The 25,629-nt window shown below is 40.2% G+C and overlaps 1 protein-coding gene across 4 annotated transcripts; it reads left to right on the forward strand.

Annotated features, from left to right (window-relative positions):
* The first annotated feature begins 322 nt into the window (after nucleotides 1–322).
* Nucleotides 323–25,142, forward strand: cpeb2 (cytoplasmic polyadenylation element binding protein 2). 4 transcript variants are annotated; one of them, XM_037770021.1, is made up of 11 exons: nucleotides 324–1,557; nucleotides 4,173–4,442; nucleotides 9,463–9,553; nucleotides 14,084–14,134; nucleotides 16,474–16,497; nucleotides 18,152–18,325; nucleotides 18,418–18,507; nucleotides 18,605–18,723; nucleotides 18,832–18,946; nucleotides 20,241–20,422; nucleotides 20,690–25,142. In XM_037770021.1, exons 1-11 carry the CDS (start codon nucleotides 724–726, stop codon nucleotides 20,915–20,917), a joined length of 2,178 nt encoding a protein of 725 aa, XP_037625949.1. In that variant the 5' UTR covers nucleotides 324–723; the 3' UTR covers nucleotides 20,918–25,142. The 4 variants fall into 4 exon arrangements, with proteins under 4 accessions (XP_037625950.1, XP_037625949.1, XP_037625951.1 ...); XM_037770022.1 differs by lacking the exon at nucleotides 16,474–16,497 and having other exon boundaries at nucleotides 323–1,557; XM_037770023.1 differs by lacking the exon at nucleotides 14,084–14,134.
* The last annotated feature ends 487 nt before the right edge of the window (nucleotides 25,143–25,629 follow it).

Genomic DNA, 25,629 nt, shown 5'->3' on the forward strand with positions numbered 1-25,629 from the left:
ATAATATAATATAATATAATATAATAAAATAAATGTAGCCTAATACTCTGCACATAAGGTCAATACAATAGTGATGAAGAGGAATATTAACATCATATCTGGTTGTAATCAGACCCTCAGTGTTTCTGGTCCAACTGTAGTCCACCTCCCGGTGCCGGTTCGGGCCCGGTCCGGGTGTGTAGGCCTACTGCACTTTATGAATAATGAAAGAGAAAATGACGTAAACAATGCGGTCTCTCTGCAGCTCGGTGCTCGGTGCTCGCTCTGGAGGCGGACTCACCGAGGAGGCGTGATGACGCGCTGGTGACGTAGATGGAGAGACGAGGATCTTTAATCCTCTGCAGCAGCAGACCAGACCAGCCGGTAACCGGAGGAGGGGGGACCGGAATGGACCGCACAGGCTCGGCAAGGATACACTGAAGGCCTGGTCTTAATACCCGTCATCATATCAACCGAGTGGAACCGAGACAAGGACCAGAAGGACCAGAAGGACCCAGAATATCTGCAGGCCAGACCTCCTCCTCTCTCCTCTCTCTTCAGAAGAGCTGGTTGAAACATACTGTTCATGCATTGGACTCGTTTAAAAGCCCAGTTGTAGCCGGCTGTCGGATACTGCGCCGGTTCCTCCCGGCGGCCCGGTTCTGGTTCTGGTTCCTCCCGGTGGTTTTCGCCCTTCAGCACCGGCCCCTGCTGTTCCTGTCAGCTGCTGCGCATCAGCAGAACATGCATGATGAGCCTGTGGGGGTGACAACCACGCACATACTCCCGTCGACCGAGGAACAGGACGGTACCTGCAGAACCGACACCAGAACCGGGAAATTCATCCACCGAACCGACGGTCCCCTGAGCGCATTCACACCGGATCATCATCATCAGCAGATACCAGATCAGTTCTGTCCTCCGCAGTCTGTCTGTGACCTTCAGCAGCAGCAGTCCAGTCAGCAGGCTGCGTTCGGTCACCTGCCGGTTCCGACGCGCCGTGCAGCATTACGCGCATTACGCACCGCTGCAGAGCTCCATTGGAGCGGCTCTCCAGAACCAGAGGAACCGGCTGCTTCTGTGAACCAGAACAACATCCAAATGGACTCCCCCATCGTGCACCACATCAGTAACGGCAGCGGAACCGGTACCGGTACCGGTACCATGCTGTCCGGTGGTCTCAACACCGCCTTCCAGAACCTCCCGACCCAGGAGCTGCAGAGCGCCTCTCCTTCGGTACCTGGGTCTGGGTTCGGCACCCCGTGGTCCGTCCAGACCAGCTCCTCTCCACCTCCTCCTGCACCCAGCTCCATCAACCTCCACCAGATGCCCCAGCAGGACTCTGACAGCAGCTTCTACCCGGGTCTCTCCTCCTCCTCCTCCATCAACCCGGCGGCCTTCTTCCAGAGCTTCTCTCCGGTGTCGGTTAATCCGTGCTCCGGGATTAACGTGCAGAGCTTCAGCGGTTCTTTCAACGTCCCTCAGCAGCAGCAGAGCCGCAGGTCCCCGGTCAGTCCTCAGATGCAGCTCCAGCAGGGAGCCTACCTGCAGCAGAGGAACAACTACAACCAACATCAGGTGAGCTGCTGTAAGGCATCACAGGAAGGTGACACAGGATATAAAACAGCTGTCCTAGTATTCACCTTTGATCACCAGCATTAGGCCTACACAACCTATTAGAATCAAGATGTTATGTCATAATTTCAAGTTTCAAGTTTATTTGTCATATGCATTTAAAAGTACAGTGTACAGTGAAATGCAATGAAATGCATTTCACCCTGATGGCTCTCTCTCAGCCCTTAAAATCTATAAATAGTACAGTTGATAAATACTACAATAAATCAGACAATACCTGAGAATACAAATTATAAAACAACCTAAAACATCCATAAAACACTCCACAGCTCTGCATTCATTTAGTGCTACTGTCCAGCAGTCTGACCGCCTGAGGATAAAAACTGTCTCTGAGGCGAGAGGTCTGAGCTCTGATGCTCTGTAGGCGCTTCCCTGAAGGGAGATAAGAGAACAGACTATACATGCTGGATGACTTGTGTCCTGCATGATACAAAGAGCTTTCTTCCTGCAGCGAGTGGTGTAAATGTCCTGTAACTGTGGTAACGGTGATCCAATCCTTTTAGATGCTGTTTTCACTGTCCCCATCAGGAGTTTGTGGTCATATGATGTAATGTTGCCAAACCAGACCAGTATGCATCCAGTTAAGATGCTTTCTATTGTGGACCGATAGAAGTTGATGCAGGTTGCAGTGATGGTTACCACTAGGATGACCTCAGGTCAGAGAGCATCTTGTGACTCTGCAGAGATAAAAGCATATGATGCAGCCGTAGTCTTTGGAGGATCATTATATTATTATTATTATAATGCATTTGTCCTGTGTGAGGGCTGAAGGGACTATACTCTGGAGGCAAAGTGAGGGGGGGAGGTCAACAGAGGACCAACAGGGAGCATCAGTGAATCTAGCTGATTGTTCTCTGTGGTAGCTGGCAGTGGGATGCAGTCACATGGCTCTGGACCATCCCTGTCTTGTGGCCCAGTCAGTGGGAACACAAAGGCTCGCAGGGTTTGGTGTCCTCAATGGATGTTTAGCCTGTTTGGGTGAAATGGAGGCATCTAGTATCTTAGAGGTGTCTGTGTGTGTGTGTGTGTGTGTGTGTGAATATAAGTAGGTGCTGGGAATCTGGTGTGGGAATTTATTTATTTATTTATTATTTTCATTTGTTATAATATTTTTATATTTCTTATTCATTTTTGAAATTATTATTATTATTATTACTATTGTTGTTGTTATTATTATTATTATTATTATAAATACAGTTGTTTTTATTAATAATAAATCTATATTTTTTAGTTATTTAAAAATGTTTATTTGTATTTTTTTATATTTCCTATTCATTTTTATTTGTTTTATTTATTTTTGAAATTATTATTATTATTTTTTATGATATTTCTATTTTTTTATATTTATTATTCCTTTTTTTGTTTTATCTGTTTTTGAAATTAATATTATTATTAATAATACAATTGTTTTATTATTAATAATACTGTTATTCTTATTTATTATGATGTTTTTATTGACATTTTTTATATTTCTTATTCATATTTAATTGTTTTTATCTATTTTGAAATTATTATCATTATTATAATTTTTTTTCCTTCCTTGTTTTTGAATACTTTGTAGTATTGTAGTTTACAGTTACTATCTGTTATTATGTGTACATATTACTTTATTTGTTATGGTTTAGGTCGTTGTTGACACTTTTCTTAAGGAAACAATAAAAAGCATGATAATGTGTGTATATATATACTGTGTGTGTGTGTGTGTGTGTGTGTGTGTGTTTGTAGAGAGTCAGGGGACCCTGAGGACAGAGCAGCAGCAGCAGAGGCTCACATGAAGGTTCAGATTATGCAGTAGGAGTCTTTGGGCCTGTGTGTTAGTAGCCTTCAGCCTCAGGTTTCTCATGTGATTTGCACAGTATGCGTGTGAGTGTGTGTTGCTGTTTCTCTGACCTTTAACCCCTTGCTTTGATTATGAGAGCTTTGTAAATATCCAAAGGCTTGAGACATTAAAAGGAACATTTAATGAAATGTAGCACGAAGCAGAAGAATACTTTTTTTTATTTATTATTTTGTTGTTTATTAATACACTTTTTTTTTCAATGGCTCTTTTGTACAAGAGTAAAACATGTCCGTCAGGGTTAACAGCACTTGCATTATCCAGAATGTTTTAGATAATAAACTCTATTCTTCAAGCAAAGCACGGCGCTATCTGACATCCCAGAGCTGTTGATACAAAGAGAAAAAGGAGTTGAGATTGTGTGAGAAACAGGAAGTTGATTGTCCTCTGTGCACAGGATTTTCTGGTGAAAAGCACGCCAGCTTATAAGCATGATGTGATTCAGTGTGTGATATGCAGCTTAAGAGTGGACACAAGGTCCAGGTAGAGAGAGAGAGAGAGAGAGAGAGAGAGTTACACAGGCGGTGTCGCAGCACACGGGATACTTGGTATTATAGTCTTAAAGCCCTAAATCTTCTTATCTACCACCCGTCACAGGGGCAGATCAAGCTGGAGCTGACAGGGAGAAAAGAAAGGAAAGCATGAAATAATGTACACAAAGATGCAGATTTTAACCCCCTCCGTCCTCTCTCTCTCTCTCTCTCTCTCTCTCTCTGTGTAGCCCATGGTGAAGCAGTCTCCGTGGGGCAGCCACCAGGGTAATGGCTGGGGCTCCGGTGGGATGTCCTGGGGCCGGGACCACCGCAGAGGGAACGGCATGGGCGTACCCGGCTCCGTCAGTCACGTCTCGCCCCTGAAGAAGCCCTTCTCCAGCAACATCATCGCTCCTCCCAAGTTCCCACGCTCTGCTGGATCACTGGGGCCTAAGTCCTGGTTAGAGGAGAACATGTTCCGCACAGACGGCAACAGCAACACCTTGTTGCCCCTGCAGGTACGTGTTTGGGGTTGCGTTGGTGGGATAAGTGTTTGTTTGTTTTGTTTCTGCATTACAGTGTGAGAATGAGTCGCTCTGAAGGTGAGAACGAACTAGAAACAGAGGCATACCCAGTCAATCTGGATGAAACAGACACTAAAAAGGGAATTATGATTCTTTTATTCAGTAGAGAAACTGAAGGAAAAGGATTCTTCAGTGTGTAGATGTAAATTAGCATTTCAATCAGATGGGAGGAGCTGCAGCTGACGTGCTCTGCAGGTTTAACTAAAGGTGTAACATCGTGGGGGCTGGGCTGAATTCATTTAACATGTTGTAGGTGATAGATCTATTTCAGGTACCAAGACTGCTAAAGCTATTTCTATGCACAGCTAAAGAAAACATGAGTTCATCTTATTCCATGTTATATGTTGAGTGTTTTCTAGGAAATTGCTAGAGAGAGGTCTACCAGATGTTATCACATGCTACTGGATAATCTAACTATAATTAGCGGCTCTTCGTTTCTTTTGTTAAGGCTCCAATAGGATCTAGATGGTCTCCATTTGGTTATGTTTTATCATATCTCACTGATTCTTTTTGTTTTCTGCTACACTGCCGATAGCAGTATCTCCATTAGCTTTCAAAATATGATTATTCTTGGACTAAAAAGTACTACCGCTATGTGTTTTCTTTAGTGATTTTAAATTCCACCTGAGGGCTGACATCCTCTTAGTGGCTCTTTATGGTTTATTAAGATAAAATAAGATAAGATAAGATATTCCTTTATTAGTCCCACAGTGGGGTAATGTGCAGTGTACAGCAGCAAAGTGGATATATAGTGCAAAAAACAAGATGCATCTGTAAAAAACTCAAATCAAGATACAACACAGTAAAAAACAAAAGTAGACAGACGTATAAAATATGAACAATTTAAATGAATGAATTTGAATTATGTGCACATTTAATCATTGTATTGAATGTAGTGCTGCATTAGGGCTGTACCGATATCAGATTTCATGAAAAGAATTCATGATAACGATATTATCGTGATATCTATAGAACATGTGATCAAAATCATGTCAGTCAAATTCATCTTTAACTTTGTTTATTGTGCGTTTTGTCAAATGAATTACACTCAAAATACAAGTGTAGGGAGGTGTAACCGTAACTGTATATATAAAATGATTTAAGAGATGCTGGATTATTTATACCATATTATCATATGTGTATTATATCAATATTTCATTTTTAAATATCACAGTTGTTGTCAATACGGGTGTATCGCGACACCCCTAGGGCTGCAGCTAATAATTATTTTCATCGCAGATTATTTTCTTGATTAATTGATTAGTTGTTTGGTCTGTAAAATGTCAGAAAAAGGTAAAAAAAATGTGGATCAGTGTTTCCTAAAGTTCAAGATGACGTCCTCAAATGTCTTGTTTTGTCCACAACTCAAAGATATTCAGTTTACTGCCATAGAGGAGGAAAGAAACCAGAAAATATTCACATTTAAGAAGCTGCAATCAGAGAATTTTGACTTTTTTCTTAGAAAATTACTCAAACCAATTAATCGATTAACAAAATATTTGCTGATTAATTCAATAGTTGACAATAATTAATTAATGAATAATTGCAGCTCTAGTCATAAAAGAAAGAGTCTTTTGCCATTCCTTGAATTTGTCCGACGATTTCAGCGTTGACTCTTACCGACAGGAGTCTCTGAATCTTTGTTTAAATGACCTCACGCACGTCCAGGCATCAACAGAAGAGGTTGAATAGACACAGATCGTGTGTAATACATCGAGACAAAAAGACATCGAGACATGACTAAGCTGTTGCACATTGTTCTCAGAACAGTTTGAGGTTAAAACTTCTGTTGACTTTTGTTTAAAACTGTCTGGAGAGATGAGGCAGATTATTCCAAGACCAAAGGCCATAATAAAATAAACTCCTGGGCGTTCAGGAAATAATAATCTTATTGTGCTGAAGACTATATTTCTTCATAAAAAGAGACTGTATCAAAGAGTTATAATGTTTTTTTATTAAGGAGACATTTAATAAAAGCCATGAAACTGCAAACGTGGTTAATAAATTAAATGTAATGTGTCTGAATATGTTGAATTCATACATTAATTCTTAGAATGATGGCACATTTTAATGGCCGCTAACAGAAAAGATATTAATTTCTCTGACTCACTCTGACTAGAATAATGATGTCACCTAAATAATGCTGTCACCAAACGGTATTTCTGTTGCTATGAGCTCAAGTTATTAGTGATACCAGTGCCAAGAAGTGCAACGCTTCCTATTCCAGGAAACAGGCCTGACTCCGTGGATTGTTCATTTCCATAAACAGTGTCGGACCCAGAATTTTTCAGATTCCAGGACTTTTCCTTCCTCCCTTCCTTCCTCTCTGTTTAATGTTTGGCAGTCGGTGACACATCAGCTGTGTCATGTTTTAGACGTCGCTCAGAAGTAGACCATTTCTTAAATTATACAGCCGTTTTGTATCGCTAATGCGTATCATCACCCTGAAACACTAGATTCTTAAAGTTAAAGAGAATATCCATCCAACACCATGATTCCCACAGCCGTGGGTTAACCTTTACAGTGTTGTTAGAAAAATCTAAATCAAACTTAAATCAAAGGGACACACCATGGGTATGTGGTACACGCAGGCTAAAGAGTCCGTTGTCCATGCAAAGTTTGTGTTTCTTATGATTTATTTCTCCCAAAACAAGCAAATGAATGAACAAAGAAACCACAGCTATACTGTAGCTGCCTCTCCATAGACCCACCCAGGTGCATGCTGGTCCTATACCTGCCTACCTACATATATAACTGCAGGTGCCCAATTCACAAACAAAACAAAACACTAATTACACAAAATATACTATTGAAAAATCGAATCTAAATAAAGCAAACATCTGGAATAATCAATCAAACAATACTACTTAGTATTAGTAAAACAACAACTAAATACTATCAATGAATAAATAGCTCCTACGTGTCTTACAATCTCCTCCCGATCCATAATGGCAAAGGAGTGAAGTTTTTTTGTGGACACATCCAGTTCCAAAGTCCATCCATCCATCCAAAGTGGAAACTCCTCCGATTTTACACATCAAAGTCCGTTTACAGATGTTCTAGGAAGAGTCCTACTGAATATGTGGGAAACGTTGTATAAAGCGTCTTGTGGCTCCAGTCTGATAAATTGCCTCTAATGATGTTACTTAAGTCAGTGTCGGACTACAAGTCTGAAAGAAATCTGAAGGTGTGGAGTTAGAAAGAAGTGAGTTAACCAGACGTCTGTAGCTCGCTGCTCATCTCTGCTCGAGGCCAGCGGCTCGAGGCTACATTAACCGCTACTAGCAACAACCATAGAATATTCACAGTTTGCATAATCCGGTTGAAATTCATATCCATTCATTTAACGTTTGAAGATCTAATCACCACTAAAGCGTTTGTCATGCAAGAGAGCCAATAAAAACAAATGAAATGGTCAAAGATGTCATATTGACATTTAAACCGTGTTGGTTGATTCACAGCATCAACTCATGCATTGAGGAACAACTCATGCATTGAGTAACAACTCATGCATTGAGGAACAACTCATGCATTGAGTAACAACTCATGCATTGAGGAACAACTCATGCATTGAGGAACAACTCATGCATTGAGGAACAACTCATGCATTGAGTAACAACTCATGCATTGAGGAACAACTCATGCATTGAGTAACAACTCATGCATTGAGTAACAACTCATGCATTGAGGAACAACTCATGCATTGAGTAACAACTCATGCATTGAGTAACAACTCATGCATTGAGGAACAACTCATGCATTGAGTAACAACTCATGCTTTGAGGAACAACTCATGCATTGAGGAACATGCAAGAAAACATTCCACCTAAGAGTTGCCGGTAGCCTTTGAGCAGCACAGTGAATTAAATAATGTTTTCTTGGTCTATAGATGGCTAACTGTTAACTAGTAAAGATGAAAATGCAGCAAAAAATCCTTTCATTTTTAGTTTTTAATGTATGTAAATATTCCAAACAACCAGCCAGACAACGATAGAACAATGTTAAAAACAGTTACATTCAAGAGCGGAGTAGTTTGTAGTCATTGTGCGCTCCGGTACTTAAACAAATAGCACTACACCCCTGGTAAAAACACACCACATGGGTAATGTAGGCGACAGGTTTTGACGAAGAAGAAGAATGCGTGGAATAAAAAAAGAGTATATCTCTGGTTCTGCTGCATCGATTTTGATCCTTTTAATTCAAACTGTCCATCGTGAGTCCGACAATGTTTGAGGAGTCCTAAATCAGTGGAACGCTAATTTATGTTCTTCTGGAAACCATGACTTGTCTTGAAAATGACTCATTGACTACAAGAAAAGTCTGGCAACCCTTTTAGGATCAATCAATTCTAATTCAATTCTCTGCAATGCCATCTAATACAACTCTTCATTCTCTGCTGTCACTCCTAAACTAACACATGGGAAAGCAAGCGAAAGCATATTAGGCAACCTACAATGTGTCACTATCAGAGTATGAACTGACCTTTACTCTGCACTATGTTGGGTGTGTTAGGTAGGACAGACTAGTCACCAGAATATTACCATCGGAGCGCGTCATAGAAGTGTCTCAGTGGCCCGTTGATGAGCTCATAACCTCCATCTCAGCTCTGCAGCTAAATGCCACTCCTGGTTTTGGTTTCCATTCTCTCTCTCCATCTGTCCGTCTGTCAGTCTCTGGGAACGAGTCCAGAGGTCCCGGGTACTCCGTCCTCCTATAGGCCGCTCACAAATATACCTTCAGACCCCTGAAGTGAATAAATACGGAAAGAATGTTAATCCAAGCGTGAGCTACTGATTCTCTGAAATCTCTTCCACGTTAAGCCAAATACCCACACTACTTCAGAGGCTTTATTATTATTCATAAGCCAAATCACAAAAGTGTGTTAGAAGCGTGAGGACACGTTTGTTTTGTCAGCTCTGGTGATGTAAAACTATATCACACCTGTGTGTTTCAGGACCGCACCAGAATGTACGACAGTCTGAACATGCACTCTCTGGAGAGCTCTCTGATCGACATCATGCGAGCCGAGCAGGATCCCATGAAAGGTGAGATTTCACCTTTTTTTATCTACGTTTGGTGGGGGTGGGGGGGTGATCGTGTTCGGTGAGGACGCCTGGCATCGGTGCCGGGAAGTGACGGGCCCACTGCTCCCAGAGCTGTGTTGTTTTTCCACACCGCAGCTTATTTTCTCCCCGCTGAAAGCTTAATACTTCTCCCACCAGCTGCACATTTACAGTACATGACCTTCCAGCTCTGATCCTGTTGCTACTTAACCTGAGCAGCACACAGAGCTGAGGGCGGAGGAGTGGAGGAGGGAGGCGACCGCACTTTTTATTCTGTTTTGTATATCTCTAGATGTTTTCAGACCAATATCATACACGACTTATCATTTATAAACTAAGGAGGTTTCTTTTGAAGTGCTGTAAGCAGAGACTGTACGGTAGTGTGACACTGGCCTCAGCTGCTGGACATCAGAGGAGCAGTGTCAAATAACCCTCCTCTCCTAGAGACGGCCTCACAGGACAGCTACACTTTCACTTTTAAAACATGACCCAGAATAACAACGTTGGTGAAACCTCACCATGCATACAGCTGTTATTTGTTGGTATATGTGGAAAAGCACCAAAATCCTTGAGCAGGTTTGGTTATTTGTAGTCTCCATTAAAGGGTATTTTTCTACCTGGACCTGTTTTCCCATGTTCTTGTGTCTAACTGACTCATAGCGACAACATGTCTGAGATTGGTCCAGTCTTGAGGGAGAGCGCTGTAGACGGCAGCTGCTCACGGGCTGCGATATGGTGCTTTTGGGACAAGCTGTCACCGTCATTTACTGATCCAGTAAGGGCGCTTTCACAAGCAATAGTCCATTTGGCTAGTCCGATGCAGAGAATCGATTCTTTTTGTTTGAGTTTTATTAAATCTGGTTCGCATTAAAGCGGACCAGATACAAAAATAAATGTGGCGAGGGTATGTACGGCGTCTCGAGAGCCACTCTTCCACTTCTATGCGGGGATTCGCAGACTTTTGAAAAATTGCTTTTGAATTTTTTTGGCTGGACCGCAGAGGGTGGAGTTACAGGATTGGTCGGCCGAGTGATGGAGTTTCCTCATTGGCCGTTGCTCTTTCAAAATGAAAAGGCGAGGAACAGTGTCCGGCTCACGAAACTTGGACCAAGCTGTGAAACTAGGCAATCTAGTTCTAAAATGAAACCAAACTCAGCAGTGACATCACCGCCTATTTCTCTCTTAAAATGTTTCCAGAAGTAGATTTTGGTGGATTGTTTAGACGGAATAACAGAAAGTTTACGAGCAGGCTGCCGTGTTGTTTCCTGTTTGAAAACCAGGGACCAATCAGGTGCATCACTTGAGTGGAGCAACGCGTCCCCCATTGTCCTCGCCGGACCTGGTGGACATGTACCGCTCACAGTCACTATTTTTATGGACTTCATTTATGATATTCTGTGTGTTCTCTTCGGCCCAGAGGTCAAAGCAAACATGTCAGAAGAAGTGGAACCACATCAGGGGTTGATGAAGATGTTGGCTCGTGAAAACGCTCTTAAAGTGCTTGTTGTTTTGTTGTTTTGTTATTCTAAACTTCTGATATTATGGAAAGAATCTCGCTCAAAGAGAAGTCTCCTTCTGAAATCTGGTGAGGTGACGTGTTGCCGGATGACAGTGGTGGAATAGTGGAATACATCCATGGTGGAAATAAGAGTTTGTTGTGTTGGAGAACAGAAAGCGTAGCTTAGCGTTATCTAAAAGATTTTCAATGACATGGCTGATTATTTAGATGATTTCCACAATGTGGACGAGGCCTTTGAATTCGTATTTATCCGAGACAGAGTATACGGATATTCAGATTTTGCCTTGAGCGGGACTTGGACACAATAACAAACAGACCGGATCAAGAGAAAGGTCAGAAAAAGGTTTTATTTCTCTGTAGGGTCCTTTCTATAATGTTGTCAGACACTTATAATAACAATCTGAGCCTGTCTGCTGCAAAAACAAGCCCTTTATGTGGACCTAATGTTACATTGACGCTGCTCACTTGCCCTCACAGGTCATTTAGCGGCTGCCGCTTACAGAGCTCTCCCTCAATACTGGAGCAGTTTCAGAAAGTGTTGTCCCCATTAGACACGAAAAAATGGGAAAATAGATTCCAGGTTGAAAAACTAAAGTCACCCTTTAAGACCTCGTTAATATCAGGACTCAACCCGTGCCCTTGTTTCTCGGGTGAGTTTCTTGTTTTCTCTGCCGGAGCAGATGGAGAGGACATGGACCAGTGTGCACAGCAGAGAGACGACGAGGATCTGGACTAATTTTAGATGTGATCACACTTTCACACACTGTGTATGACAGCCAAGAGAGGAGAGGGAGGGAGGGAGGGAGGCTCTGCCTTTTATAGCACTGACATGGCTGACACAACAGTGTACAGTTTTCTGACCTCATGAACCAGAAAATATCGTGCTGCAAGGTGATATTTGAAATTATTATTGTTTTCTGTTTTTAACAGCACTTTCTGGTGCTTTTTAACATTTAAAGCTACGATGTAGAATTTGATCATTTCTGATTTTCGTGCCACCGACAGCAACACATACCCATGTCCTGATTGTCAGAATGAACGGCTAAATACACACAGTCTCGACCAGTTTCACCTGCTATTGTCTAATTTTTCCACAAGCTAAATCTTATGCCATCCAAATAATCTAAAACATGCTGTAATCACATAAAAAATCTAAATTTAAAGGGACTGTTTGTAACTTTCAGAAATGCTTGTTAACAGCGACACCTGTGGCCGTGAAATCAACGAAAGTCAGCGCCGGGCTCGTGCTTGCTCGCTCTAAATATACCTGAACGAGCATCGCTCAAAACAGTGAGGCGACACACGTCAGCTAAAAGCACAATATCACTCTATATTTCAGCTGCTTGGCAGTAATGTTAGCTGACCAGACCAAGGTCTCTCCATGAATCAATGCTGATATTGTGTTGGCTTTTCCTGCCCCAGCGCAGGCTGAGGGGCTCCGCAGCGTGTCTCCCTGCTCTCTCCGCCCGCAGCCGGAGTGAACAGTGGAGACACCGGCACCTGGTCGGTAACGAGACAATAACGTAGCGGCAGCATTTATTTCTGCACAACCGTCCCCTGAACATTCACTAGATATTCTCAGAGCTAAACTAACTCTTCTGCAGTGTGGAGTGAGCGCGCGTTCACGTCTAGAGGTGGAGCGAGTACGCGAGAACGCGCGCGCTGTCTGAGTGAAGGCGAGCAGGCAGAGGAGCAGAGGCAGCGGCCACACGCGAGCACGCATATGCGATCGCGCATGTGTCCCGACCCGGTACATTTATATGCTTAAAAAGTTACAAACAGTCCCTTTAACATTTGTATATAAATGAAAAGAAATCGCTTATCTGCAGGAAGGACACACAGATGTGTTAAAAATGACAAACATCAGAGATCATAAAGGGATCACAAACACAAATAGACAGACAAAAAAATTACAATCTAACATAAATATGATTGAAATTAGGGATGCAACTAATGATTATTTTAATTACTGATTAACATAACAAATATTTTTCTATATCTAATCTTTTGTTTTGTCAGACCAACAATGTTTTGATTTGATTTTGTTTGGGGAACTAAAAAAAAAACAGCAAATATTTGCATTTTAGAAGATGACTTAGTGGTGCTCCAAGACTTTCAACCAGGAGACCGCTGTTCGTGTCCTGTGTGAAACCAAAAGTGACGTTGTCTTATTTTGTCAGTATGACTCAGCAGTCATGTGAGTCACGTGAGTCGTTGGTATCGTCAATCACGTGAGTCGCTACTCACATGAGTCGTTAGTATCGTTAGCTCTGTGAGTCGCTAGTCAATTAAGTTAACGTCAACCACGATCGTTTCCTAACCCTAACTAAGTGGTTGTGTTGCCTAAACCTAACTTCCTGTGAAAACTGAAGTTTATTTTGAAAGGACACTATGCATGTAACGGAGCGTATATTGACACGCCGTCCCCGGTCCGTCCAAAAGTAACGCAAGAGGGGTAACCCATGCGTCGGCGAGTTGGGAGTGAGAACGCGTTGCTACTGTAGAAACACGGCGGCCGGCTCCGTGAAGAGGACCCGCTCCGTATGTAGATATAAACGGCTCCGTCTAAGGTAACAAAAACACAACAATTCTTATTATAAGGTGATTATACACTAAAGAAAATATAGTTATTAATATTATATTCAATTTCTGCCAATAGATCCCCTTAAATGCGACACACTGTTCCTTTAAAACTGAAAAGGAAATGATCCGTTTTGTCTAAAGACTCTTCTATCTTACTGTTGATGAAGACAAAGGAAGTGTTTCATTCTGTGTTCTGGTAATAAGAACTCAAGGTGTCTGTGAGGATGAGGAGAGCTTTGTTCCTTCTGCTGACAGTCGTCCTCGCTGTAGACATGTGAGAAGGCTGTTACACATTCACAGGGAGGATCTGTGGTTATATACTGTATGTGTGTGTGTGTGTGCGTGGCCTCGCCCTGTCCTCTCCATCTGCTCAGTGTCTCATCCCTGTTTCTGTGTGTTTCTCATGTCAGGCCGTGTGGGATGCCCTAACCCCGGGGCCGACGGCCTCCTCATGCTCAATGGTAATTATCTCTGAGCACCGTCTCCCTGCAGCTTTACATCCACATGTGGAGCAAATTATCATCCCATTTACAGAAAACTGCCAAAAGAATATAAGTGAATTAATGCAGCAGCTTCAGTTTAAATCACACGCCTTATGTTCATCATGAGTCATTCGCTAAGTCTGTGTCCTTCGCAATTTTTTGCTTTTATCGATACGCCAACTTTTCCAGCTCAGCCAAGCGTAATATTCTGGGCTGTTTTCTAATTTCCTGCGTTTCAATCCAGCTGTTTTCATGCACAAATTGAAAATGTGCATGAAAAAAAGTGGATGGAAACGTACCTTGTGTCTCCACCTCTCATGATGCTTCCACTGTTACCTCATTAGACGCTCTCACCAGACTCTCAGTGGTATAATAGGGTCCCACTGGACTAGGTCACTGGTTCCCAACCTGGGGGGGTCCCTCTCCAAATCTTTGCTGGGGGTTCGCGAGGCCTTCTTGATTTTAAGGGCTATAAAGACAACTTTTTTTATATACATACAGTTGATCTACAGTATATCTCAACATTTCATTCATTTCTGTGAAGAACACAAGGTAAATTGTTATTATTATTTGAGATACAAACAGGATCAGGGCACGGTGAAGACCTAAAGAAAAAAGGCCATTAAGTATGTATGATTTTTAAAAATACATGATACAAAGAACTGTATTAAAAGTTCCTAAAAACAGGAAAACTCATCTCTCAATCTACTCAGAATTCATCCAAATCGCTCGTTTTACACATAAAATGTATATAAGAAGTGGACGTAGTCATCGTGACGTCACCCACTGGTTTGTAGACTACGGTTTTGAAGCCTCGAGTTCGGCATGTTGGCCGTTGTCATCTTGTATTTTTGCAACCAGAAGTGACACAAGAGGGTGGAGCTAAGTACAACCAAACGCTGAATAAGACATTTTTAGGCGACCAAAAATGTTATGATTTTTACTTTCATGAAGTGAAAACAAACTGTGAAAGAGTTAAAGTTCTAAGACGAAAACAAGGACAACTCCCAGACCGGACAACGCCGTGGTAGCGACCTGTCAATCACAAGGTAGCCCCGCCCTAAAGCATCCCTTGCTTTATGGTCTATCTGACTCTAAATGGGACCATAATTTACTAAATGAACATCATGCTGTATTGAAGAAGACTTGAAACTAGCGATTGAGACCATAAACTCATGTTTACAATGTTTACTGAGGTAATACATCAAGAGAGAAGTAGGCTCATTTTCTCATAGACTTCTATACAACCAGAGGAGTCGCCTCCTGATTTTACACAAACTTCACTTCACTATTTGGGTTAGAATATGTCACTTGTCACACACAAAAGGTTGGGAGCCAGTGTACTATAGAGGTGACTTGTGGCGGGTCTGGTGTAGAGAAGAGAATATCTATTTCTTCACCTGTTTTTTATGTTCTTTTCACAAATCTATACAGTATATTTACATACTGTACATGTGTCTGTAATGCCACTGTGGGCTCTATAAACACCGTTGTATTTTACGTTTTTTAACCTTCAGTGAAGCATTTTCAAACCTCCCGATTCCCTCTGGTTTACAGTCCTAAAGCTTTGTGATGGCGCTCACATGATGAGGAGCGTTCCCATTGTGATACGAAGTCATCTGACGACTTTGAATGCACCACAAACAGGACTTTGTTACACCCTTCCATTAACATGTACATTTTCAGTGCCACTAATTAGAGTAATTGCAGCCCTGCAGCCTCTCATGTGGACACACGTCATGCTGGTGTCAAAAATAAGATCTTGTTTTATACTAGTGTCTCTCAACGGGACACAGATCTGGGTCAGACAGCGTCTTTTAATCACTGCTAGCGTGTTTTTTATTGTCTCTGGTATTCGTCGTTTCCCCCTGAGACCCAGCAGACATCAGCTCTTCATTTTCGTCCAGTTTTTGGCTCTCGTCTCTGAGGCCGAACGTGTTGCTGAGACGAGCCTTGTTGTCTCTGACGGAGGACATCCAGGGCTTCAAAGTGACGTAACATGTGTGGAGTTGGTTTTCCAAATGGCTTCAATCAGATCTGGCACATTGTAGAGAAAGAAGAAAGTTGTCTAAGGAGAAGTTAAATGAGATTTCAGAGCAAAGGAAGAGTATAAATGTTGTTCTGGGTCTCAGGAGGATGTAAAATAAGCTGTTTAAAGTCAGTTTGGTTCATTTCTTTCTATGATCGACAGCTTATTTGACTAAATTGATAGATGGTTGTGTAAAGAGGTCATGAGATAACTCTGCAGAGGTTAAATATACCTTTTTGAGAATGTGTGCACCGCTGAAACTTGTACTCTTGTACTTTTCTACATGCAGCCAGGAGCTATGGGAGACGTCGAGGTAAACTTTCTGCAACACGTCTGTGGCTTATTCTCTTGTGGCATGCTTTACTGCTTGAATGGATACCAAACTGAGGCCTCAAGTCTGGAGGCAGAATTCAAATTATCTTTCTGCTTCTAAATTCAGGACGACATCGTTGTTGTTTTTTGCAGCGTTGTTATGCAATCGTTAAACTTTGCTATCAAAAAATATAACAGAAACACTTAATGGTTGTTTTGTTTTCGTATCCAGACATGCATGATGTCAATGGTTTCAGGTTTGGTCCCCTTTATCTGAAGCACTGCGGCAGTTGTGCCTCCGATCTATGGAACCCCAAAGTCTAGTTTAAAGGTCCCATATTGAAAAAGTGAGATGTCTTTTATATTATACAGAAGGTTTAAGTCGTATATAAACACTGTGAAACTATCAAAACGCTCAATCCATTGGAGAAATACACACATCCCGTATTCAGAAACTGTGCTTTTGAAACAAGCTGTCTGTAACTTTGTGATGTCACAAATACACACTCTATAGACCATTACACAGTTTTAAATGTAAACATTACACTAAATGTGTCCCAGTTTAGTTCCGGTTGCAGCGTATGTGAATAAAATCAGCTGACAGGATGTAAACATGGATCTCAAGCTGTTGCTTAGCAACGCAATTCTGTTTAAATGCGCTAAAACGGAGCGTTTCAGACAGAGGGTAAACACAGGCATGTTCAGGCAGACAGTATGAGGAAAATAAAGTGTTTTTTGAACATTAGAGCGTATAAACATGTTCTAGTAGAAACCCAAAATACAAATATAAATATGAAATGAGCACGATATGGGACCTTTAATATTAAAGAAATAAAGAGACAATATGAAATAAATATTCATATGAGTAAATTGTGTAAAATATATTTATATGAGCCAAGTTTTGTGTGAATAAAAATGTGACAAAAGTGACATGAAATAAATGTGAAGAGACTCTTGGTAAAGAGCGTTTTGCATATAAAATAAGAAAATATATATATATATAAAAACTTCTAATATTAAATAAAAATGAACTCCTATAACTATTTAATAATTTCTTAAAATATTTCTGTTTCATTTACATATTTTATACAATTCATTCATATGACTATTTTATAATATATGAAATATTAATTTATTTTGTATATGTATCTGTTGTCGTTTGTATTTTTAATGTCTGTTTTTGATATGCTTTATTTTATAGTTTTTGTAACATTATAATGGCGTGCTATCTTTGCCAGGTCTCCCTCAAAAAAGAGATTTTAATCTCGAGGGACTTCCTGTTTAAATAAAATAAATAAACTCAACATATTTATGTATTTAATATTGGAACACTTTGGGGCTCCATACTGCTCAGCGATGTTATTAACAGCTTTGTTCCACACCTGCTTCACCCGCCACGCCGCTCAGAGTGGAGCACACATGATGGCGTGTCTCCGTCTCGGACCTGTAAAAACTAAATTGAACATAATCCTCTCTTAAAGCTGGTGCTTTTGTCTCACAACCACTCAGCGTGAAACTGCAGTAAAAAGCAGAAACATTAATCTATAGACCGCCTCTCTTCTGGATGTGTTGCTGTCACAGCAGATTAAATAAAGGAGAGGTTTTAGGTACATGTTTATTTACTGAAGCTTTAACTGCCTGTTTGTCTCCACCAGGCCGCTCCTCCCTCTTCCCCATTGATGACAATCTCCTCGACGACGGCCACGGCAACCAGGGCGTCCCCGGAGTCCACGGCTCCCCCAACTGTTACCCCCACCAGAACGGGGAGCGCATCGAGCGCTTCTCCCGCAAGGTGTTTGTGGGAGGTTTGCCTCCTGACATAGACGAAGGTGAGGAAGATAACACCTCACTTGCTTCTTCTATTCTATCAACCTATCTGTCCTGTTCTTCACCTGTCTGCTGTTTCATTTTCCCCCCTCAGATGAAATAACCTCAAGCTTCCGCCGCTTTGGTCACCTGGTGGTGGACTGGCCACACAAAGCAGAGAGCAAGTCCTACTTTCCACCTAAAGGTACTGACAAAAGCCTCCATAATAAACATGGCTGCAACACAGTCTTTATTTCTGTGTGCACACACTGATGCTGATGCTGTGGATGTGTGTTTCCTAGGTTACGCGTTCCTGCTGTTCCAGGAGGAGAGCTCAGTTCAGGCTCTGATTGAAGCCTGCATGGAGGAGGACGGGAAGCTCTACCTGTGTGTCTCCAGCCCCACCATCAAGGACAAACCCGTGAGTCCAGCAGCACCATGAACAGACACAGCTATGCTGCCATTTCATTTTGATTTTTCCTTAATAAAGAGAGAGAGGATTTAAAGTTGAATTTGATTTTGACTCCAGGTGCAAATTCGACCGTGGAACCTGAGCGACAGTGACTTTGTGATGGACGGATCTCAGCCCCTCGATCCTCGCAAGACCATCTTTGTGGGAGGCGTCCCTCGCCCCCTGAGAGCAAGTAAGTACACACAATCTTTTTCTTTTTGAGCAATTTCAGATCAGTTTTCTATTCAGGAATTACTTTAGATTCAGACTTAGTGTATGATATATTCAGTGAAATTATGCACACAAAAAAAGACAAGAAAAATAGAACGGTACATAGTGATGATAAAATTTAAAAAAGGACAAGGAATCCAAAATTCATTAATAAAAAGACAACATAAAAATAAAAAATTAAAAATACATAAATAAATTAAAAATAGTAGGCTATTGTATTTATTAAAAATAAATAAAAAATAAAAAAATAAAAAACTTGCAGGGCAGAGACTGATGTATTAAGGCTAATTCTTCTAATTTCTCTTATATTATTTATTTATTAACAAGTGGTACAATACTGTATAATATATTCAGTGACATATTATGTACACAAAAAAACAAGAAAAAACAGAACAGTACACATAGTGATAATACAATTTTAAAAAGAACAACATACAGTAAATTAGAAAAAAAAATATTCAAATAAAAAAAGACAAGATTTAAAAAGAAATTAAAAGAAAGAAATTTTTAAAAAGTAGGTAATCGTATAAAAATCATATAAAAATACTAACTTTGGAGGGCAGAGAGAGATGTATTAAGCGAACATGGCTAATTCTAAATAAATGTATTATTATAATTTTGACTTTTTAATGTTTTTTTTATTTTACTTTGTTTATTGTGATTTTTAACAAGTGGTACAATACTGTATATTATATTGAGTGACATATTATGTACACAAAAAAGACAAGAAGAAACAGAATGGTACATAGTGATAATAAAATAAAAAAGGACAAGGAATCCAAAATTCATAAATAAAAAGACAACATAAAAAAAATATTTTTAAAATACATAAATAAATTAAAAATAGTAGGCGATCGTATTTGTAAAAAAAAAAAAAAATACTAACTTTGCAGGGCAGAGAGAGATGTATTATGCAAGCATGGTTTATTCTGACTTTTTAATGTTTTTTTTATTTTACTTTGTTTATTGTGATTTTTAACAAGTGGTACAATACTGTATGATATATTCAGTGACATATTATGTACACAAAAAAGGACAAGAAAAAACAGAAAGGTACATAGTGATAATAGAATAAAAAAGGACAACATACAATAAAAAATTAAATCCAAAATAAATGAATAAAAAGACAAGATTATAAAACTAAATAAATAAATATATAAAAAATAATAGGCTATCATATTTTGTATAAAATAAATAAAATAAATAAAATAAAAATTCTACAACAAGAGTCTGACAGCTTCTCCCCCTTTGTCTAGTTGAGCTGGCCATGATCATGGACCGTCTCTACGGCGGCGTCTGCTACGCCGGCATCGACACCGACCCGGAGCTCAAGTACCCCAAGGGGGCGGGGCGAGTGGCCTTCTCCAATCAGCAGAGTTACATCGCTGCCATCAGCGCCAGATTCGTCCAGCTGCAGCACGGAGACATTGACAAGCGGGTACAGCCTCCCCTTCAATAACTGTTCACAAAGTCCCCTATTTCTCAGAATGACTCAGTCACCATTAGGACGTGTCATTCACATAATTTGTGAATGCAAGTGTGTGTGTGTGTGTGTGACGAGCAGCAGCTTGTTGCTATGGTGAGCGAAAGCTTATTAGTGCTGATTGAATTATCTTCCTCCCCAGTCCCTGCTGCTGTAAGCCCTTCATGCCTTTCATGAACACATCATCATATGTTTTCCTGTATGTATTTGTGTCTTCTGCAGGTGGAGGTGAAGCCGTACGTCCTGGATGACCAGCTGTGTGATGAGTGTCAGGGTGCACGCTGTGGAGGCAAATTCGCTCCCTTCTTCTGCGCCAACGTCACCTGTCTGCAGTACTACTGCGAGTTCTGCTGGGCCAACATCCACTCCCGCGCCGGGCGAGAGTTTCACAAGCCGCTGGTCAAAGAGGGAGCGGACCGCCCACGCCAGATCCACTTCCGCTGGAACTAGAGGTGCGACCACGACCGCGGTGACACAGTCAGAGGGAAGGGAAACAAAACCCCCGGCTAACAGGAAAGAGAGCATCGCTCTGCCTCTCCTGCTCTCCTAAGCTATCAGTATAATCCAGTACGTAACACTATACAGTATATACTATAATATATATATATATATCTATATATCTTTTGTAGCAGCCAAACACCACAAGCCTCAGTTTTTCACCAAAACCCCCCTCACATCTCAGGCTCTGACAACTCTTTTGTGGTACTTTCATCTTTTTCTAAGAGGAGATTTAAAAAAGAGATTGATTTTTGTAGGTTTTTTTATTATTATTATTTTTGTATGTGAGATTTAAAAGTAGATAATGGGAATGTTTTTTTGCATGGGGGCAGCTCGTCTGTCTGTTTGTCTGCTGCTATAGCCGCCACCCGACAGTGCGTGTATAGAGCACACTTGCTTCTGGGAAAACCTTGATTCTCTTAACGTCGACGCCTGCCCCAGGTCATTAACCAAAGGTAGCAAACAAAAGAGATAGGAAATTGACACAAAACAATTGTTTTTTAAACGTTGCCATGGGCTCTTTCTTCTTGTTAGAGAGTTTATTAAAATAAAATAGGGTTATTTCTGCGCTCATACTGACCCATAGAGTGATACCTCAAAATACTAAATCTGGTTCCTGCTAACTGTATTCAACATTTATACTTAACAAGCTATTTTAGAAGCTTTGCTGCTATATATATATACGTATATATGAATGGATGTGTAGGTAATATATTTATAAACCAGAAATTAAATGCACTCAACCACTAAATGGCCCCCCATTGCCGTGGAAAGTGCATGTTACCACAATAGGCTTATAGCTGCACAAATAGCATGCAGGATAAAAACAACACACTGATAAAAACAAACCACTGAAATCATAATTGAATAAGTAGCATGACCGTCTATTACAGATGCCTACGAGGGACAAACAAAAAAAAAAATCAGACAAAGCTAAATAAATAAAAAAAATAACATATTTAAACTTGCATGCGTTGATGTTTATCTGTTGTTTACATACTTAACAAGAAGTGATATTGGTTCTACTGTAGTGGACGCCATCATCTTGTGACATGGTGGCTTGTATGGCAAAAAACAAAACAAAAAAAAGCTCCTGTTGTGAGAAGCAGAGTGGTGTTCAGTGGTTTGTGTCGTCCCCGTGCTGTGTGACTGTTTCTAGTGTAGACTGAGGCTCTAGTTTAGTTTAGAGGAGAATTAAAAACGTCTAAATGAGTCCAAAGGTCAGTCTGATAGAGCGTCGCCCTGGCAGAACTAATGCAAACAAAACACTTTAAATGGGAGAAGCATCATTAGAACATCTCTAAACTGCATATTTTGTAATGAATCAGTCAGGCGTTGCTGCTGCTGTGTGGCTGCAGCAAAGAAAGATTAAATATCTCCACATCTCCTCAGCTCACGCTTTCACGACGAGGACGATGACCTCTTGGCGTGCTAAAGATGAAACTCTCCTTTGTTTTGTGTTGTTTGTCTGTTTGATTTCCACCTTGAATTACTCTAAAATAACTATTTAGGGACAATCTTTGTTTGAGTACGGCGGCCCAGCCGTCCGTTTGGTACTGTACAAGTGTGTCGTCGTGGTTTTTGTGTTCCACGCCCCCCCGGTGTGTGCTCCTCCTCGGTATCGATGTATACTGTTACAAAATTATTTTTACGTCATATAATTTAATTTGTTTGTGTCAACTACTTACCCATCACTGGCCCTTCAATATGTTTTTTTTTTTATAATAATATATATATTATGCACTACTTTTCTATACCCCTACTCGTTTTTATTTCTTATCCACCCCCCCTCCACCCCTTTAAGTGATTTCAGTGCAGATGTGGATTCTCTCCACCTATTTATAATCCTACAGATGATTTATTACATTTTTTATTTTTTCATGATTGCTTATTTAAGATGTAGCGTGAAAAGCAGTGGTCTTAAGTTATCTATGTTCTGTATGAGTAGAGCAGGAATCCAATATTTTCTAATATATTCTAATGTAGTCTGGATGTTGTGAGGACGGGGGAGTCGGGATGGCGTCGCGCGCTTTGACGTGATCGAGGTGGAAGTTAAAGGGCGGGTCCATTATTTTTAATATCATTCTGTAGCTTCCCAGTTCCTTATGTATTCAAATCTGAATATTCAAATTTTGGTATGTTTTAGCATCAAGATACTATTAGCCCTTCTAAGAATGTTTTCCCACATGGTGACCTGACGTAGGTTTCTGCATGATGACGCTGCTACATGTACAGTTTATAGCAGGGGTCTCCAACCTGTTTTCCTTTGAGAGCTAATTTGACGATATGAAAGTGTCTGAGAGCTTCTCATAGCACCAAGTTGTACATCGCCAATAACAGACAAACAGACAATTAATAACCAAACATGAAAGCGGCATAACTCCTCTAATCGACAGCTGATTGGCACGTAACCATTTTGTGTCAGAAGGGGGCGGGATGTCTGTGAATTTGATTGGAAAGAAATTTAAACAAGGTTACAAAGTGACTTTGTGTTATCAAATATATGTGTATATGTTCTTTTTGTACGATTAGAGAGCCACTCAGAAACGGGCGAGCTACTTGTTGGAGACCCTTAGTATATAAACATCCTTGTAGTCAGTGTCTTAACGTTACATACAGTAACTTAGATGGCGGTCGGCTGTGTGGACGCCGCGTTAGTTTGGATCCGAAGGTCACACAATAACACAAACTAACTTAGCGATCGAGGCAGCGGTAGACCAGCAACTCCCCTGTTCTGAGAGGTAAAATAACTGTTTTTACGAATGGAGTCTGGTGGCTTTGAAGAGAGCGATATAACGGCTTCAGTTCCTCGTCGGAAAGGAAGGAAATTTCCAAACTTTGCACAGCTAACGTTGACTCAACGCTAGTGCTAGCGTTCACATTATTCACAATCTTATCAAATAGCTAACGTCTGAGATGGACCCGCCCTTTAAAGGTCGAGCTCCCGTCGTCCCCGTCGTGGCTTTAGTTCTCATGAATGTTTGAATATCGTCACCTGTAACACTTGACTCGTGCTGTTTTTGTGAGGTTCTATTTTCTATGTTGAACACTGTTACTTTGTTCTGTATGTGTCTTTGTTTTTGTAAAAATCATATTTATTTCACTATTTTTGTAGACAAAAAAAAAACCTATTTGATTTTGATTGTATTTTTCTATTTAAATAGGACAATTATACGATTTATTTCCCCCCCTCCCCCCCCCCCCCTTTCCAGTGCTAATTATGTCCAAAAGTTCTGTTCAAAGACAACGAATCATGTCATTAGTAACAACATCAAAGTTTTTTGATACACAGTTGACTCTTATTTTGATACACATTTCATTTGAAGGAAGGAAACATGAAGGTTTTATTCTATTCTTGGAAGACACTTGAGATTCTCCCCTGTTTGCATCGAGGCCCAGCTGCCTGTCCTCGTAGATGCTCTGAAACTTGAATATAACACATTTTGAAAGGCTGACTAACCTCGAATCTGTGTTGTGATGTGCAATACTGTTTCTAATGTTTGTATAAAAAGTAAGAACTACAGTGTAAACCTTTTTAATGCAGATTTATTTTTTTCATTGCATATTTTGCAGATTTCTGATCCACAGTGTCATTTTTTTACTGTCAGAAAAAATAAACCCCGTTTTTTCATTGCAACTATTTTTAAATCCAGATATCTTTGTACTGATTGTAAATGATTGTAGTTATTTTGGATAGTGTTTTGCTAACAAAAGGAGAGACTTTTTCATGCATATTTCTATTTCATTTCATCTTGTTTTATCCCACCTTTTATTTTATTTAATAGTAGCAGAGTTCTTGGAATAATTTTTTTCATATTTAAATGTCATTGGTATCATTTTGTATTTTTATGTGGAAATTCACTATATATATATAAAAAAAAATTAAGATGCTAATTGCTAAGATATTATTTTGAGTTTAATTATTTTTAAAGCTAAATATTTGTAATTTTATTGTTAAAGTGACTAATTTCTAAATCAGAGTTTGTGTATAGATTCACAAAAGTGGTTTATGAGGTGTTTGGATTGTAATTATTACTGAATGGTTCTTTGATATGCAAAATGAATATCATGTTTATTTTTATTTTTGTTGGTTTTGTATTTAAATGGGGTGTTGATTACAATCTTTTTTTTTTTCTTTCACTTCCTGAATAAAGACCCGTTCTGTTTGGACACAACATGGCTGCTGCTGATGCTGCTGCATGTATTCGTCTTACACAAAATAATGACTAGTCGCTAGGCAGGTATTATACAAATGTGTTACTTGGTGATATCACCACGTTACAGTAGAAAAGGCGGGACTTCAATCGAGGCGTTCAGGAGCAGTGTTTCTGAGGGGAAGACTAACTCCCATTGGCCTGGACTTTGGGATTTATAACTTTGCAGACCTTTTACATGCACAAAAAAACTATATAACACACTGAAGGAAAGGGAAAAAAGCACAAAAGCATAATAGATCCTCTTTAATGTCTGTCACAATCTTATATATCTCATAAGAAGCATTTCCTGCAGAAGGAGTACTTTTACTTTTGATACTTTAAGTGCATTTTGCGTATTTTGTGTATCTTTCGTTTCCTTAAGTAAGCTTTTGAATCCAGGGCTTTTATTTGTAATGGAATATTTTTAGGTATTGCTACTTTTACTTAAAGGGACTGTTTGTAAGAATC

The sequence above is a fragment of the Sebastes umbrosus genome, chromosome 5 (genome assembly GCF_015220745.1).
Source record: "Sebastes umbrosus isolate fSebUmb1 chromosome 5, fSebUmb1.pri, whole genome shotgun sequence".
Classification (NCBI taxonomy): Eukaryota; Metazoa; Chordata; class Actinopteri; order Perciformes; family Sebastidae; genus Sebastes; species Sebastes umbrosus.